Raw genomic sequence first — 19913 nt, forward strand, 5'->3', positions numbered from 1 at the left:
CATGCATACATTAATTTTATAGAGATAATATTACAAAATTAAATTTAGTGTTATGTATGTGAATGCTTATTGTAATAATTATTTTAATTTTTGAAATGGTGTATATTATAATGGATTGAGGCATAGTTTTCCCCTTCATATATTAGTAAGCAAGAAAAATTTGATTACATTCCATTCCACAGTACAAATCAATCATAAACAAAGTAAATAACACCTATAGGTTTTAGCCCAGTAGAGAATTGAAATATCACCAAGATTATTTTCCAGAAAAATAAATGTGTTGTATTGTTTGAAAGCATAAGAAATTTTCCAAGCTAATTTTATCACTAGTATTACTGAGCCAGAGCAAGTTAGTATTTTTAAATAATTCATCCATATGTCCAATCTATTTCATTTTAAACCTTTTTTTCTCGCACTTTGCTTCATATGTAAATCTCTGGCTTTAACGTTTTCAGGGGAAAAAAATTGGGGAAATAAAAAGGTAGGAACGTTGTATGTGTGTATTTGTGCATGTGAGGTGAAATGTGGAAGCTTTGAAATAGAAAACTCTGTGTGATGTTATTCAGTCAATAAAAAAGTTTAGCATGAAAAGTTCTGTGTAGCCATCAGTTCCCTCTCATCCTCACATTCCTTTTGTTAAAAGGAATTCCAACACTTGCAATGTTTAGATAGGTCCCAGCCACCTCCGCTGCCCTATGGTAGGAGGGAAAATGGGATAAAGATTAAATATACCTTACTGTAATTTATATAAAAGGCACTGAACATTTGTTCAACCACTTACCACAGCCAATAAACTTCATCCGGATGGTACTCAAAACACTGCGTGCACCCATCACCCAGGAATGTGATGGTGTTACCCATGCTTGCGTTTCAAGCTAAGATTGATGACCTTATTGAACAAATATCTTAGTCTTTTTAAACAGAACATGTCTATTAACCAGTTTGCCTCAGAAAGTGGCACACAGCACATTATTTAGGAAAAGGCAGGAACCAATCTCAGGATGGTCAGTTTATGTACCAGATACACTTGTGGACCTAACATTAAACAGAGAATGAGTGGATCAATGGTGTCCCTGGATTCTAGGAGCATCAGAGGTTTTCCCCAGCAGAAATACCTCCCATGTCACTCTGATATTTTGCTACGAACAGGACCACATCATCTTATATTCTACCATTGGGACTCACAACCCTAATTAAATACTTTAAAAAAAAAAACAGTGCAAATATCCCTGGAAGAAATCCAAATAGCAAAGCTGAATTATTAATCCTCAGTGTGTTTTTTTAAAAAAATAATAAATTGTCTGTCTCCAATCATTTTCTGCTATTGAGGATCTGGGATTGAACCAAGAAAATTTCTACTTTGGGGTAAGAGCCGGGGAGTGTGAGACCAACAAAGACCTGAAAGAGGACATTCTGACCTCCCCGGAGTTACAGAAAACTTAGGTGAGCAGGAACCAGGAAAATGATGCAGCACGTGGGGATCAGAGGACACCGAGAACCGCCTCTGTCCCCCGCCAACACACCCTGATTTTACTTAGGGGGACTTCCCTCCCTCCCCATCTCCCTAACAACGGGCTTCATTACTTACGCCGGCCAATATTTCATGAACACCTAGATGTTCTACGTTTTACACACTTTAGTAAAATCTCACACGTAGAAACTGAACATAATTTAAACTGTTCTGATAACTTTAAAATTTAAAAAGTAAAAACAAAGAGAGACAAGTTTTTCCCTAATCCCGTCTCAGTTAAGATCGCTGCCAACCTGTCACAGCAAGAGAACTATCATTATCCCAAGAGTTCAGGGATGTTTCCGTGGTGGTACTTTCTGGGCTAGGAGGAGGCGTGGTCTCTGAGGAGTCATTTCCTCGTTCAGAGATGCTTGTGAGTGAGAATGCAGTGGTGTGAGCAGGTAAGGGATCACCTGCAGGCAGAGTAGAGGGCTCTTCTGTTGTGTTCATTCCTGTCACATTCATGGGAGATGGAAGGGGGAGAAAATAAACATGTGAGTCACACCCTGAATCATATCATCTGAGCCGGCTAACCCCCAGCCCATTACCACACGTACATAAATATACCTACCTATACGTGTGTATATACACACACACACCATACAGATATGAGTTATGGTGTGTGTGTGTATATGGGGTGTGTGTATATTTGACAATGCGTACACATGTATGCACATGCGTACGTACAAATATAGATGCATCCAGAGGGACAGGTGGAATATATAGACTTAGACAGAAAGCAAGCTGCAGAACAGGGGCTAAAGGTGAAAATGGGGAAATGAGGTGAAAGCAGCTATTCCCTGCACTCTTCTCACTTCACTGGTGGATTCTCAACTGTCCAAAGCAATTGGGTTCAGAAGAGTGAAACACCAGGCGTAAAAAGGATTAAAAGAAATTGTGGAAGACTGATCAACGAAGAAAAGAATAAAGAAAGATAAAGATGGAAGGGGATTATTAGGAGGGCTAGGCATTCCAGGAGAAGAAAATGAAAGACAAGAGTTCTAGACGCACACACTGTTTTTTTTTCCTTAATCAATCAAATTCAAACAAAGCAAAGACCAAGCAAAAGACTGGAAAACAAAATTCACAAACAAGTATACAGATGACCCAAGTCTACAAAAATGTTTTTTTCATGATAACCAAAGAAACACAATTTGAGATACTGATATAACTTTTTCCCCAGTTTCAGTTCACTTCAGGAAAAAGAAAACTGTGGCAAGAGAAAAGAAAACTGTAGAAAGGGCATGGTGAAGTAGGTCTGTGCACAGCTGAGATGAGCACACAAATGCAAAAACCTGCCTGCAGAGCAAATGAGCACCGTGTACTAAAGGCCTTTACATTTGTGTGTTCTCTTATTCAGAAAGTGGATTTCTTTATCTCGAAGAATGCGGAAGTACACCAGTTTAAAAAAAGAAACATGTTGTGCTCTCTGAATATTAGGATTATAGAGGTGCATTTTTTTCTGAATTTTCTGTTTAACATGTGTTTACTTCTATGAATAGCAAATTTTGTTTTGCAATATCTAATTAATAAAAAATTGAGTTATATCACACAAGCATTTTAATTAACTCAGTTCAATAAGATTGGACAAGCGAGAATAGCATAAATATGGGAAAAGGGAGAGAATGGGGGGGGCGAATTAGAAAAGGAGCAGAAGTGCTAAGAAGGGCAGAACTAAGAACGGAAATGGAAGATCACTGAGTAGAGAATTAAGAAATGGAAACAGAAGACACAAGGAAGTCCCAGCTTTGTTCATTAATGTTGAAGGTGATGTGAAATCCATTTTTACTAAGTACCCGTAAAACCCATCTGAGCTGCATGGAATTGCCTCGACGTCAGTGTACACGAAAGATCACAGAACTATTCTGTGATTACAGAAATCCAAAGAGATAGGACAGCTGTTATATGTGTTCTTTTCCAAAGAAAAATTCCAATCCCTAAAATTTCATAGCCTAATAACTCACAAATAAATGTTTTTATTAACAAACTTTTACCCATAATTACATGTCAACATGTTCAACTAAGTAACAAGCAAATGGTGCCTTCCTGTCTTCAGTGCCAAATCCTAAATCTAACTTTAGTGTTCTCTCATCGTTATAGTATATACTGAATAAAAGGAGGGGAGGTGGGTTGGTGGGGGAGAGACTGGGGAGACAGGGATGGGGAGAGAGAGAAGATGGAAGGGTGGGAGGAGCTTAAAATTCTGTCCAATAACATTCATTCACATTCAACATTATAGACAACCAATTATTCGTTTATTGTTTTCAGGTTAAACTAAGTTTAGTGTCAGCAAAGTTCCAATGATCCCATTTGCTTTGAGGAAACTGTTGCAACTTTATCACCCCCTCCATGCCTTTGCTAGATTTGAATTCCAAAGAGGGAAAATCACTGCAAATATCTCATATAACAGTGCTTTACTGTTTTGAAGAGTAGCATTCCTAAGGATTACTTCTAGTCAAGAGCAAATTCAATTCATGGTGTATGAAGAAAGGGTGTTTGGAGAACCACCCTCCACCTAGAAGCCTTAACATCCTTGCAGACATTCTAAAGCTCCATGCACATTCCCTCACTTCATAAATAAGAACTGAATTTAGGATGAGAAAGCATGCTTCAGTTGCCAATTCCACATTGCTCCTGTGCTCCCGCTTTGGAGAGATACTGGTTTCCACTGATCACATTCTCCTAGGCAGTATTTGGGAGAGAACGTTCTGATTTGCATTGGGGGCCACTATTTTAACTTACCTGGTTTCACCATTTGGGGGCTTGTTGTGATCGAGTCTGGGCAGAGATCAGGACACTCTCAAGAAGGTGAGGGTCATTTACTGTTTTAAACCTTCAGTCCCCTTTCTACTCCCTCCCATTCCCCTTCTGCAAAAGTAACCTGTTTCTATGGTTGAGATGAATTTACTCTTCTGTAAAAGGTGGAGATGCTGAGTTGCATGTCTTTAGGTGGCATAAACCAATCACAAGATGCTATGCATCAATGACTTTAACATATTTATAAAACCTCTCTGCCATGGTAGAACTTCTTTAATAATCCACTTCTCAGAACATTTTGAATGTGCCTCATTAGAACTGTGCATTATAACTGTTAAATCAGGGTTATCTTAAGGGCTTTACTTATCTTCTTAACGCATAATGTCAACCATATGATTAATCAGGACATCAATAATATATTTTCAATAACAATCTCATTTAAGTGGTGTAATTTATTTTTAACCAGATCTAATTTTTCTTTCTTCTTTGACACTTCATATACATGAATTTATTGTCAGCATCTTCATTGCTTAAATGTGTCTCAGGATTAGGGCACTTGTTAAGACAATTCAGTTGTACAATCGAATTTAGAAATGATTATCACAAAATATCTCAATATTGTCAGAACTTTTCTCTTGCAGGAATTTATATAGATATATAAAGTTACATTTAGAATTCTAATTTCTCATATAGTTCCTTAACTGTGAAGTTTTGCAATCTAACTAAAATAAATTGATTTATTTATAGTGGTAAAATTTAAAAAGAGATTGGAAACCTGCTATGTGATTTACTGTCAGGTGTAAGAAAAGTTATAATTTATACACAATAATACATCTACAAATAAAAATATGTTCAGGTAGTTATCAAAGTTTATATCTTACAAGCAGGAATGTTAAGAACAAGAGAATGTCAAGGACTATTCATGATTATAAAGTTGTCCTTACAAAACGATTTCCCAAGAAAATAATAGAAAATTCTATCAATGTTAAATATATAAACTTGGCAAGAATAAGTAAAATGTAAATACCTTGAATGGAAGGAAAGGTGTCTTGTCCTGCAAAAAGGAAAACAAACATCTCTTAGAAAGTTTCAAACTTCATACATACATATGTAAATATAAGTTAGATTTATGTGTATATCTATATATGTATATACAAACAGCATCCCTATGTTAATTCACATTCACAAAGTGACAATTTTCAGTACATTTTATCCCAGTGAAACCATAGTCCTTCTCTTAATATCATGCTTACAAAGCCCAAGTATGTCAAAACTATGCTATTAGTTTTTGAATTCTCAGGTAAAATAAAAATAATAGAAAAAAAGGAGAGCTTTGGAATTAATTTCAAGTCTGCAAAAGACTTTGAAAAGACTTCTGGAAAAATTTTCCCAAATGCATTCCTTTATTGAGATGATGATTATTGATTGAGTACTTACAATATTCTAGACATTATGCCACATTCTAGGATAAAATATGATCGAGTTATAGAAATTCTCTGCCCCCAGTGAGCTTAGTTCAATGTGAGATATAGAACAAAAAAAAGAAAAGAGAGAAAGAAGGAAGGAAGGAAGAAAGAAAGAAAGAAAGAAGGAAGGAAGGAAGGAAAGAAAGAAAGAAAGAAAAAAAGAAAGAAAGAAAGGAGGAAGGAAGGAAGAAAGAGAGACAAAAAGAGAAAGAAGGAAGGAAAGAAAGAAAGAAAGAAAAGAAAAGAAAGAAAGCCATACAGTGTGATGACAGATGAGAAGAAATGTGATACAGAAACAAATATGAGGATCACCTAATTCAGACTCCCAGGGCTGGTGGCTGGCTGGTGGAGGAGGTGTTAGAGAGGGTTTCGTGGGTACATTTAGTCTGTGACCTAAAGGATTATGGACAGCTACCTTAGTCCTAGAATAAGAAGAAGTTGGGATTTATCTTGCAGGCTTTAGCCATCGGCAAGAGGTGTTAAGGGGAGGTCTAATGGAGAAGCATTTCAATTTTCGATCAGTCTTGTTATGAAATGGAAGATAGATTATCAGAAGGCAAAGCTGGGAACAGGAAAATGAGGAGACTTAAAGAAAAGTGTATGAGAAGGATGATGTCCTACGTGAGGAAAATGGTACCCACAACTCAAAAAAAAAAAAAAATGGGATTCATGAAACACTTAGGAGGTAGTCATCAAGGTTTTGTAAAGCTTTGAATGCAAGGAGGAGGAGGAATAATTGGAAAGACACTCAAGTTGGTAACTGAACATCTTAGTGAACTGCAGTAGGGAGACTGTGGATGCTTTCATTGAGTGAAAGAAGAAAGGAAAGCAGGTGGGAGGGGAGCATCTGATACGCCTGAGGCTTCTGTGTGAAAACGCTTAGCAGCGCTATCTGTGGAGGTGAGCAGCTCAGGCTATACATCTGGGCTGAGGCTGCAGATCAGCATATGGACAGATATTACAGCTGTGGAGGTGACGATTCCAAGTCATATAAAAGAGGAGCATCCAGGATAGAACCCTAAAGCTTAATGTTGAAGGAGAGCCCAGCAAAGGCGACCTAACATTCCATGCAGTGGAGAGACCGAAGTCAACAAGACTTCAGAGCAAGGGTTGTTTCAAGAAGGAAATGATTGAACTAAGACGAGTACTAACATGGGTCACTGGATTGATCACTAGGGTCTGTGGGAATGTTGGGAAAACCGGCTTTATTGGCGTGATGGGAACTGGATTCCATCCACATCGAGTAAGACGTGGATCCATCCGCCATCTTAGTAAGAGACAATTAAATAAAGAGATCATAAAGTTCTCCCCCAAATGACAGTCAACTCACCTTGTGAAAGGGCAGCAAGCAGCAGATGGAAGTATGGGTGCGTGAGTATTTAAGGTACTTCCTGCCTTGAGATTTTATTTTCTGAGAATAAACTGATCTGAAAAAACTCTCTCCCCTCAGAAGCACCATCAGAGGTATATGACCCAGTATTCTTCAATCACATTTCCTGGCTTATTCCTCAAAATAAAATGTATTTTTGTATTTTATATACGTATATGTAAAATATATATTATATAAATATGTGTAATTAAAATATATTTTTAAAAATATATAAAATACTTTATTTTCTTATTATAGTTCTCTAGGTTTTCTTCCTTTTCTTTAAATTTATTTTATTGAAGTATAGTTGATTCTACTTTTTCTTTACCATTCATACTTAATATTGTTTTAAATTTATATTATTTGCATTTTTGTCCCTCCTCTTTAGTCAGCTTTTATCTTTCTATCCCATAATATAAAATGACTTTTTTAAAGTTTTTTTTTTAAGTTTTTATCTTCCTGTTAATAGTCTTCCCTTTCCTCTCATTTATTCTTATTTCCTTCTAAATAAAGTTCTTAGAATTGTGTTGATTTGTTAAAAAAAAAAAGTAATAAGAGAAATAAAATATCAGCCTATCAGTAACTAACATCTTGTGTTTTAAGTGAAGAAAAAATAGCCCTCGTGGAAATTGTTCATAAAGAATTTAGCATATTGCCACATTCAAAATATTCAAGTTAGTTTAAGTGTATGAACACATTTCATAGAATACACCCCTCTTCTTCATCTGAGAAATCTATAAGGTTTTAAGTATCTAAAGCTATTTTGATGTGCCGCTTCTCGGTATAAACACTTAAATCCTTGGAACTTCAGACAAGTTCACTTGATTCAGTCAGGTCCAAGAAAGATGTATCGTTTTGCTGGCATGCTATTAGTGGCTGCTTTTGAACATGACAAAGGTATGGTCCTTTTCCCTGGAAAAGCTCATAACCCATAAGACATAGAGATAGAGATTTAATCTTCAGTGGTCTGCACAGACATTTAAGTCATAGATGTACTTTATTATGACTAATAAATAAAATCCCGTCCACCTGAGGTCAGCAAGAATCACACAAGATGAGGATGGTGAAGAAGAGAAGAAGCTTTGGCTACATAGCAAAGAGTCTTGCACATAATATGTGGTCCACAAGTCATTACTGAATGATTCTGAGCATGAGTAAATGCAAGGGAGAAATCAGACCTGAAAACAACAGCTTTGGGACAAAAGCCAAGAGCGAACATTAGAGACTAGGTGAGGAGACTGAATGTTGTCCTGAGTGATGGAATCAATTAATATAGAGGAAAAATCAAATAGTAGATTTGATGACAAAGAGAAATCTTAATAGTACCCATACTAGCTCCATCACTAATTCCACAGACCACTCTAATCTATTGTTCTGATCTATTAATTTTTTGCCACTAAAATACGTAACACAAATGACATAGAGCATTTTATAACAAGGAATTATAATTTATCACATATTTATTGTGGACATGAGAAAAGAAATGATGGCACAACAAGGAAGCTATTTCTTTTTCACCTAAGAACTATGAATACGAGAATAAATATGCTAGAAATGTTTCCAACCAGTAGACCACTTATCAGGCCACATTTGTGTCAAGTGCCCCAGTGATACTCATTTAATTCCAACTGGTTTGAAAGCAATGCATTTCTTTAAAGGAAATAGACGATGTTCAGTATTTTAGTCTAAGTTTGGAAAAGGAGAGCAAGGTAAGTTACCAAAAATGAAGAAGACAGTTACTAGGGATTTGTCTTTTTTAAAGAACATTTCAGAAATAATATTTTATTACTAATTGCTAACGTGTATTGAGTGTTTACTGGGTACCAGGCAGTACGCTAAGCCTTTTGCTTGTATTTTCTTTCTGAGACATCAAAGTAACCCTCAGGAGCTCAGAGAAGACGGATGCCTTGACCAAGCTCTCAGGGCTGGTCCAGGCTAGCCAGGGCTTGACCCTGAGCCCGTCTGACTCCGCAGGCCATCTCTCCACCCTCTGGCATCCTGCTTTCCCCATCAACTTGGCCCTCTAGCCTTTCTCTCCATTTGACCTTTCAGCCAGGAAATTCTTTTAGCCAGTGTTTTAGGTTCCATAGAGGTCAGTGTTTATGAAAAGCTCAGAAGCTGAGTAAAAAAGCATCTTAATCAGGATCGGACCTCAGAGTAAATGACTCATAGTGTTACGAAGGCTAAAATAAACTTGACCCTAAATATGGACGTTCAGACTAAATTATAGTTTGCTAAGTGAATGCTCTCTGTATGGTACAGACCAATATCAGAAAATTCAGTGGTGTGTCAATTTAACTTACTACAGGATATTATTTTGACAGGAAAGGCAACCAAACAACAGTAACATCAAAAGAATTACCACTCACACCTCTCTTGTTTAGCTGTGAAGAGGCTTCTGGAGCTTGGGAATAGAATAATAACATATCTGTATATCTATAAGTTATCTATCTGTACCTATATCTACATATTTCTGGTCTAATCATGATCTCATATCTAACATTTCCCCAAATCCTTTAACCTTCAATGCAACAAAATTCAGCATCCATGGAACGCAGCAGAATACCTAAACATTGATCACACTTCCTTTCTTCTCTGTTCCTGTTTACTTCCCATAAAAGCTTCTCAGATTGAATATACATTTTCTTTTCTATCCATTTATCTCAGAAGCTGATTCTAAATTTGTCCGCTCAGTGATTTTTAGTGTATTAAAACACAGATGCTTATGTTTTATTTCATTTTTTTATAGAGTATTACACACACACACACACAGAGCCTTCTATCTTTTTGAAAGAAAATTCCAAGCCCTCGGCAACACAGTTTATACTCAGTGTAAGACTAAAACCGCTTGTTCTCATGGTCACAAAATCCCTATAAGCAGATTTGCAGTCCCTGTAACACTTTTAGTCAACATGATAAATCATGTGAAAATTATTTAAGCACTCAAAATATAGGATAGAAGCACTTGAAAATAAAATTTTACAAATGTAAGCCATTCCCAAATTTAAGCCAACATTTTTAAGAAAATATTCAGGCACTACAGCAATGTAACTGGAAATGACACTTTCATTTTTATAAGCTATATCCACTAGACTACATACATTTTTAAAAAACATTTCAATTAGTTTTTAAAACATCAAAAAATTAACTACAATTCGGAAAGTAGGAACACATATAAAGACAATCTACATGAAATAGACTAGTTATAAATCTAAGTAATATCTAAAGGACATATCCAGCCCCCAAATAATGTGCTGAGTTTTATATTAATGTGCACTGACAAATACTTCTGCAGAGGCTGTCTCTCCACACAAGATAAAGTAGAGGATGGGAATTCCCTGGTGGTCCAATGGTTAGGACTCCCCGCCCTCACTGCCGAGGACCCAGGTTCAATCCCTGATCAGGGAACTAAGATCCCACAAGCCCCGAGGTCTGGCGAAAAATAAACAAAAACAAACAAACAAAAACATGATAAAGTAGAGGATGGGTGAAGTTACTTAAATATTTAGAGGAGACAATATTACCATACGTCTGCATAATTTGTCAATGTCTCATCACGTTTTGTAATTCTTCAAGTGTCCGTTGCATTTCAGACATTATCAGAACGTTAGCAAAATCATAGACAGAAGGGACTGTGCTGAATTCTCATCACCAAACAGGAAGACCTGATGAGACGGGTTGTATGAGGTATTTAACTATGTCACGATCTACCCACTTGGCTGCTGGGTTTGGTCACAGAGGGATCTGCTCGGCCAGCAGAGTTAATCTGGTTACGTCTGTTGTCTGATGTAGGTGGACAGCCCTGCTGTCTTTATACCCAAGTTTATGTATGACTAGAAAGCAGTCATCTACTGATAGTGGAGTCAAATAGACCTGGAAAAGCAAATAAAACATCTACCTAAAGCACTTAATAACTATGTACAATAAATACCTATTTAAAATTAGGAGATTGTATTAATATAAATAGCATTACAATATGTGTAGACATTATATGCGAACAATGCTGTGAGGGTGTGGAAAACAGGTAAAGAAAAATATGTGAAATAGAGGCGGGAATTAGGAGGTCACAGGCTTAGGGTGTGACAGTAAAGGGAAGGTGTCAGGATTTCTCAAAGTGTGAACTGCATTGAATGGTCTCTTAGATTCTACACACACATCACATCCAATAAATGTAATAAAAGAGAGCACTGTTATATACCTTGTGTTTCTATATATTATCCTTTGACTTTTACTCCTCTGGGGATAATATTTTCTACACCATTTTTTAACACACGTTAAGTGCCTGTTTTCATTATTTAGACAAAGGACTATTTATAAATCTTCCAGTAGGTGGCACCATAGCACCAAAAATCTGCAAATCATTCCCCAGCGTTATAATCCTGTTGTGAATCACCCATGGAATTGACTAGGTACATTAAACAAATGAAAATGTAGTTAACAGACCACTTGATCTTCAGAGCTGTGTTATTCTAACACGTGTCTTGTTATTGAATTTACCTTTCCCAATATGTTTCTTTTACAACTCAAAATGTTCAAGTGATTGCAAATCAAAGCTACCTTGAAGTTGCACCCCTAAGTCCCCCATCAGAGATTTCAGCAAAAACTAGGAATCAATTGAGTGAAAATGACATTTCAAAAGACATGCTTGGGCTTTGAATACCAACTGTTCCCATCACCACCCACCACCCTGACCCCCCACTTCCTCAGAAGGAATGGAACACCATTTCCAAAGGGAATTAAATCTGTCTAGTTCAGCAAATCTGAGAAAAGTACAAGGACAGAAGGGTGAAACAGAAGAGATGAAATAAATGCTGATTTTCAGCATCCAGCCTAAAATGTATGGTCTCATGTTTTGAAGGTTGAGAATGCACACCTGACCTCCATAAACATAAAGGCAATACAAAAATGGAAAAAGCAAATCAAGATAAAAAACACAGGTCAACTAAAAGAGATATGTATGGTTTTCCTTGCTTACTAAGGCAGGATAATAATAAAGCAGATAAATAAAAATAAAAGGATTCTACCTTTACTTATTCTGTAAATGTGATATATGGTCCACAAACAGCAAATCCAATAAATGCATGAAATTACTAAGTACCTGTGGAGTAAGTCCTTTGTGCAAATGACAAACAAAGCATTAGCTGGATTTCAGAGAATCATAGGAAGTAGTCTTTCCTTCCCTCCACCAGTAAATATAATAATTATAGCCAGAGTTTTCTGAAATGTTATGTATCAGACACTATGCAAACCTCCTTACATGTTTTTGCCCTTAATCATCCCAGCAAGTCAATGAGTTAGCAATTATTTTTCCCATTTTATAGGGAACAAAACTGATACTTCAAGGAGCTTGATCAGTCACACACCTAGGAAGTGGTAGGTGTGAAGGAGTCTATCCAATACTAGTTTTCTTATGCTTCATGCAGGATTTGTGTTAAAACATTGCTTATATTGTTATAAGTGCCTGGAGCTGCTGACCACCAGAAAATAATTTTAGACATTTCAACTGGTATAGAAACATAGGATTTTAATATCTATTGACATGTAGCTCCTTTGATAGATAAGGAAACTAAGTCTCATTGAGTTTAAATGCCTTTCTGATTTCATGCCATTTAGTAAGACCCATGACTTATAAGCTCCGTCAATTATGACAGAATTTCAACATACCTATTGGGGAACCTCACTCTGAAATACAATATACTTCCAAGAAACTTAGACTGAAGCCTCTAAGAAGAAGGACAGAGATCAAGATAAACAGAAGACAGGCCTGGGAGAAACAAGACAGTTCAAGGAGAACACAAACCGCTAAAACCAACTATAATTCATCTTCTCAGAAATGAGACAACGTTGCATGCATGAACAAAACAAGGGGTATTAAAAAGCAACATTCCAAGAAGAAGAAAGGAAGTCAATGGATACTGGCTAAAATCTTTGGAAAAAAGAAAAAGAAACTGCAGAACAACAGACAATACCATTTAGAAATGGTGAAATATCTTTGTGTTTGCTTCTGGAAAGATGGAGGATGAGGGGTGGGATGGGGGCAAAGGATTGTCTTTTACTATAGAACTTACGTCGTGTGTAAACTCTCCACACACACACACACACACACACACACACACACACACACTTGAAAAAAACACAAATAAGAAAGAAAGGTATCAATTTGTAAAATTCAGTTAAGGATAAATAAGGCAAATGCACTTGGCCTTGGAGTGGAATAAAATTTTAAAATTCTTAATTTTTTTAAATACAGCAGTCATATCTAGCTATCTAGAGGTTGTCATACTTAGTGAAGTAAGTCAGACAGAGAAAGACAAATATCATATGATATCGCTTATACGTGGAATCCTAAAAAGTGGTACAAATGAACCTATTTACAAAACAGAAATAGAGTCACAGATGTAGAAAACAAACTTATGGTTACCAAGGGGGAAAGGGAGTGGGGGAGGGATACATTGGGAGATGGGGATTGACACATACATGCTACTATATATAAAATAGATAACTAATAAGGACCTACTGTATAGCACAGGGAACTTTGCTCAATACTCTGTAATGACCTATATGGGAAAAGAATCTTAAAAAGAGTGGATGTATTTGTATGCATAACTGATCCACTTTGCTGAAACTAGCACAACATTGTACATCAACTCTACTCCAATAAAAATTAATTTAAAATAAATAAATAAATAAACCAGTCATATCTGGCTGTCTCCCAAACAACTGTCATGTGCCACATCACAAATATTCTTGTTCACACGTGAGCACGTGTGAGTACACACACATCCACCTCTAAAACTAGGTGTGCATTTATATGTCTTTTATATTTGGCTTAAAACATGCTATCAATTTTAGCCATTGTAATTAACTAACAAATAAGAAAAAATAATAATAAATGCAAGATGACCATCTATAAAAGATTGGTTATTTTGCCTTACTTTCTATCTTAAAATATGTATCTATAAGTCATGGGGGAAAAGAAAACGAGATTATCACTTCTTGGGTATTGATGGCCAACCTGGAGTCTTTGATTCAGACTTGAATGTCTTAAAATGGCCCATAGTCAATGTTTTTTTCAGAAGTATTTCATGCTACATGTCCCCTGGAGAGATATATAAAGTGTGTTAATATAGTAAAGGCAAAGAGAAAATTTATGCAGCTGTTTAACCCAGAATCTCTCAAAAGCATTTGACACAAACCCATTTTTTTCCACGTGTGCAGGGACCTGTGGGCTGGTATTTTCTTAAAGCTCTGATGATGGTGGGGAACCAGGGTTAAGAATAATTGGTGAAAATACTTCCTCACACACTGACTCTGTAAAAACATTTCTCAGAATAGGTTTATTTATGTATTAAATGTCTTTTTATTTCTTATGAAAAAGTCTGTTTTCCTTTATTGAAATCCAGGGATAAACACCACATTTATAAAATATACTCCAGATAGCAAAAACTTTTTAATTGTATTAATCTCTTAGTAAGCATGCTTTTGTAGCTCTTTGCTTTCTCTAGGATAGGGTAAGATCGTAGTCAAAGAAATTCAAAGAGTCATCGAAGGATGTTTGCACAAGTCGTGAAATTATTTTACTAGTGTCTTTAGTACTATTAATAGTTTTTACTATTTAATAACCGGCTCCTGTGTGAATGGCACTATGATAAATAAATGTATGTATTACTTCATTTAATCAGACACCCCACAAAGTAGATAGCATTGTCCTCTTTTTACAGAGGAAGACTCAATAAATAAATCTATGCAAGGCTAAAGAGCTCATTGCAAGAGGAGTTTGGTTTTAAATGCAGATCTGACTTTAAAGAGCGTCACACTTGTTCAACTACACACTGCCATAAGGGAAAGATATTTAACGCTAAATCCAGCAGTTACTCTAAACAGACCCCAAATGAGTAAAATATCACGTGTGGACCATCAAAATGGGATTCAGAGTTAAGTCCCACATTGAAATGTGTTTTTAAAAAGTGCAAATTAAAAGAGGTAGATTCTTATTTAGAGAAAAGTTGGAGGGTGGAGAAGCTGGGAAGGCGGGGAGGGGATGTGAACAGACCTCAGACAAACTAAAACCAAGCTGGGACCTTATCCTTCAGTATTTTTACCCAAATCCTCAAGGAAGGAAAAATAGAACACGCCTGAAAATGGTTTACTGTTATTACGGGCATGCTTTAAAACTAAACAAACAAACAAAAAGGACTGTGCTGATCAAACCTACGTTTCCTAAAACAAGTGGGGAGAGGGAGAGACACGGTGGGCAGGTTCCCGGTTGGCGGGTCATTGAAAGCTGGGGGCGGGGCTGCGCGTTGACTCAGTTCTGCGTCAAGGCCAGCGACTGGCAACACCATCCGCAGATTGTTTTAGACGAATCAGGAGTGAAATCTAAATCATACTCTTTTTTTTGGTGAACTAAGTACAAGATAACAAGAGATAAACAGAAGATCCACGCTAGACTGTAGGGACTCCGCCTAACCAACTGGCCTTCCGTTGGTTTATTTATTTATTTATTTTAAATGAATTTTTATTGGAGTAGAGTTGCAAACAGCATCCCAGGGTCGGCCGAGGCTGCCCAGAAGGGAAGGGAAATAAAAGCAAAGTCTGATACACGCGCTACTAACTTCTTCTCATTTCCCCTTGCTGAAAACTCCGAAGAGAAACACTCGACTGACTTTCAAAATCATTAAAGGAACCGCGCCTAACGGGAAAAGCTCCCCTTTCAGATAGAATAGGTTTTCAACACGCTCTCCTCGCCAGACGGCTGTTTGCACAGCGAAGAGCACACCGGTGGCTTTTCTGCTCTTGTGGTTTCTCCTCCTCGGGGTACTTCTGTTTTTCTTTTTCTGAGTCTTTATAGGAAAGGAAGAGGTGTAGCTGATGCGGTTAAGCGCACAAGCCTTTGCAAATGGTGCAGCGGGTTGCCATGGCAACGGCCGCAGCAGCCCCATCTCGGAGTTAAACCACAACGTCTCTAGTTTATAGTTTATGGTGAAGCCGGCTGATAAGACAATGAGCTCCTGCAGCAAAACTGAAGTTCAGGGTGATTTGTTTTTGTTTCAATGAAAAGGTGTTTCAAAGAGAAGATTGAGGATTAGAACGATGATTTGTTTCGCTTGGAAGCACTTCGTTTTGAAAGGCATTTGCAAATCATATGTTTTTTTTGTTTGTTTGTTTGTTTGTTTGTTTTGCGGTACGCGGACCTCTCACTGTTGTGGCCTCTCCCGTTGCGGAGCACAGGCTCCAGATGCGCAGGCTCAGCAGCCATGGCTCACGGGCCCAGCCGCTCCGCGGCATGTGGGATCTTCCCGGACTGGGGCACGAACCCGTGTCCCTGCATCTGCAGGCGGACTCTCAACCACTGCGCCACCAGGGAAGCCCGCAAATCATATTTTAGTGAGAAAAAAAAAAGTTAAATCCAATCGTCTCTTCAGTAACATAAGAAGTCACCCTCTCTTGGGCTCGCAGTGAAACTGGATTCATTCATTACATAATGCAACTTGGAAAAAACAGGTTCCCAAGAGAAAAGTAAGACAAACGTGCTTATTTGTAAATAGAATTCACACTCCTTTAACCTCAAGATTATGAAATGACCAGAGTGGAGGTGAGGATATTTCACAAAGCACACAGCTCTTTATCATCACTTACAGATGTTACTCTCCCACTATGACATACCACATACCACCCTTTGCAAGCAAATGTTCTGAGCTAAATAAGTTAAGTGACTTCCTTAACATCACACTTGAAGTCTCCTGAAAGTTCACGCCTGAGAACACAGAAACGTACAGGTGAGTTTTGCTACCTTTGCCATGTTAACCGACACACTTCAGCCCTGGTCGGTAACCATTTTCCATGCTGAGTATTTCTACCAACGGTCTTAGGTCTTAGCTAAAGATAATTAGCTTATGATGTAGAAAATATTAAAATAATATATGAACATCCATAAATTAACTACCCTGGAAAATGCCATGAGATCATTTTTATTGAAGATTTTCAGAAAGATTCATATTGGGTCGGTTTCTCGTGGCTTTTTATGTCAGGAACCTTCTCTCTCTTGAGTAAAAAGAGGAATGTTTTTGGAATACCTACTCTCCTCAGAATATCTCTGGGTGGTGTTATTATGCTTGTTTTAGAAATGAGGCAGCTGACAGTTTGTATAAATTGAATTCAATGAATACATAGAGTGATAAGTAGCAGTGCAGAAACTCAAGCCCAGGCCTACCAGACACCAAAGCTCTTGCATGTTTTTACTAACCACATAAGGCCACCTCCTGGGACTGCAGGATACAGAGTATCCATTTCACTTTATTCTCGAACTTTGGTACATAGTCCGTGAATATCTAGTATCTGGGGTCTGGGCTTCTTTCCTTTTCCCTGTGCTTTCCCCTAGTCTGACTACTTATCCTATCCTATTTCACCAACCTTTATACTCAGTTCTAAACCATGACTCCCCCTATCCCCATGCATTTTATTTTTTTGGCCACACCATGTGGCACGTGGGATCTTAGTTCCCGGACCAAGGATCAAAACTGTGCCCCCTGCACTGGGAGCGTGGAATCTTAACCACTGGACCACCAGGGAAGTTCCCCCCACCCCCCGTGCATTTTAGGTAGTGCCACGAGTCCACTTTTACAATGTAGTGGTATGCTTCATTCTTGCTAAAATATTTTAGTAGAAGATTCCAGAATCTTTACTATTATTATTGAAAGTCCTTCCCAATCTATCTCCAAGTTGCCTTTTCAATAACATTATCAATATTCTTTAATGAAATCACTTATTTCATTTCAAATTCAGTTCAAACACAATGTATTGTCACCCAGTAGGATTTCAGCACACGCTGCCTCTCTCCCTTTCAGTTTAATTTTACCCTAGCCTGGGATATCTTTCCTTCTTTTAATGACCCTGATTCATAGCCTTCCCCAAGACTTGATTCAAAATCCAACTTCATGACAATTTTCCTGGTCCCCTCAGGCCACCAAAGTCTTCTAACATTTAGAATAATAATGATGTGTAGCACTCTTGGGGATGCACATGATAAATCGACTTATCTAGTTAGTTATCTCTTTACATGGAATGTTCCAGTTAAGATCATAGATGTTTGGAACCAGCACAGGAGGGTTTGAATCTCTCCATTGCCACTCTCTAGCTGTGTGACCTTGGAAAAGTGACATACCCTCTCTGAACCTCAGTTCTTCTCCCGTTAATCTATAATATCTGCTCATAGGACTGTACGGCTATTAGGTAAGACAATGTCTGTGAAGCCCTTAAGTGCACTGAACCCTTAAGTAGTCATTGAGCCCTTCCTCACTTAGGAACTCAAAAAATGATACTAATCACTGTTTTTGTCATCATCACCATGATTATCACCTTTGGGCATTTGACTTATTAACTCTATTTGTGTTTCGTAAAGGTGCTGGTGAATCGTCATCCCTTGCAGTTTACACAGTGGCTAATCTATGGAAGGTAAATAATAAATATCTTGGGTTTTAGTCTTAGTATATTTTGTACTTGGTAAGACAACATTGAGCAATATAATTTTGAAACTCATTGTAATATATGGTATGTGTCATTTCTCATTTCATAAGATGAAATGGTATTGTGGTTCCTCTTGTCATTTTCATGTGCTTTTGAATTTTCACACACATCTCTATTTATGTCCTGCATTGAAGAACAGAATGTAAAACTATACCCATAACGAACTGGGCTTTGCATTGTATTCGCACTGACCTGGTTTTGAATCCTAGCTCAGCCAGTTAGGACCTTGTACAGGCTAAATAGTATTTGTGAGCTTTGTTCTCCTTGTATGTAGAGACAGAACCACCACACCTAATGTATGTACAGGTACATAGGAGATTAGATGGAGTAATACTTGCAGAGGGCTTCCCAAAATGGACAGCAAGCACACAGGTGATGTTGAATAAATGTTCAGTACAGCAACACCCATCCATCCCTCTGCCTTTTACACTCAGTGGCCATCAGTGGTCATAATTTTCAGATGAGAGTCAGGAATCCTGTGGTAGTTAAAACTACCATTTTAAGAGGCTCTCAGGGCTGAGCCATCTGTTTATTTAATTGGCACACAAAATCTCATTTTAGTTTTCATCATGGGTTGGGTAAGAATCTATATGTGCCTACTGTCTTGAATTATGAATGTTTGCAGACTTTTTCTATGGTTAATGCAACTTGTGCTGGGCAAGAAAGGAAAGAATCTGAGTTCCACACCCAGAATATAGCATTCCGTGTTCCCTTAGCTTGGATGTGCTTTTCATATCCAGTGCTGCATTTTCTATATTCCTTTTGCATGCCCCCATCCCTTGGAGGGCTTTGAAAAAATTTTATCAAAGCAAGGCTTATGAGTGACCATGAAGATACCAGACCTCAAAAACACGTGGTTTTCCAATGACCTATCATCTGTGATTTCCATCTCGGGGCAAGCAGTGGAAACGGCTGGGTCCCATGGGTTCTGGATCCCAGGTGCCCCTTCCCAAAGGCGCTCAGACACCAGCGCCATGCTATCTGGGACCCAGCTTCCTGGCCATCACCCAGAACACGACTCCAGAACCCCTCACTCACTGACACAGATCTTAAGTTTGACAATTGTACAAAAGAATGGACAGGCATGGCCTCTTTCCAGACTCACATTCAGCTCACTGTTTCTCCTTACCGACGGGCTGAGGCATTCCCCAAAGTCAAAAGAACACCGTAGGCTTAGGTTCAAGCTATGCTAAAATTGTCACCCTTTTAAAACCTCAGGGCATGGTTTCCTTAGGCCTGAGTCTTTGACATGTGCAGTGCCAGCCTGGGTGCCCAGACAGCACGT

The 19913-nt window shown here is 37.9% G+C and overlaps 1 protein-coding gene across 7 annotated transcripts in view; it reads right to left on the reverse strand.

Annotated features, from left to right (window-relative positions):
• The window catches only part of PTPRC (protein tyrosine phosphatase receptor type C), a 122528-nt gene that overhangs the window by 62980 nt on the left and 39635 nt on the right, over nt 1–19913 (reverse strand). For 4 of the 7 annotated variants that reach the window (XM_029231325.1, XM_029231322.1, XM_029231324.1 and 1 more), the window contains one exon: nt 5295–5321. In XM_029231325.1, coding sequence (XP_029087158.1) covers nt 5295–5321 — 27 coding nt within the window. Of the gene's footprint in view, nt 1–1764; nt 1963–5294; nt 5322–19913 lie in introns of all 7 variants that reach the window. The other 3 variants (XM_029231319.1, XM_029231321.1, XM_029231320.1) reach the window with 1 other exon arrangement.

Source organism: Monodon monoceros, unplaced genomic scaffold (assembly GCF_005190385.1).
Source record: "Monodon monoceros isolate NGI ecotype Baffin Bay Population unplaced genomic scaffold, NGI_Narwhal_1 Super_Scaffold_18, whole genome shotgun sequence".
In the NCBI taxonomy this organism is placed as follows: domain Eukaryota; kingdom Metazoa; phylum Chordata; class Mammalia; order Artiodactyla; family Monodontidae; genus Monodon; species Monodon monoceros.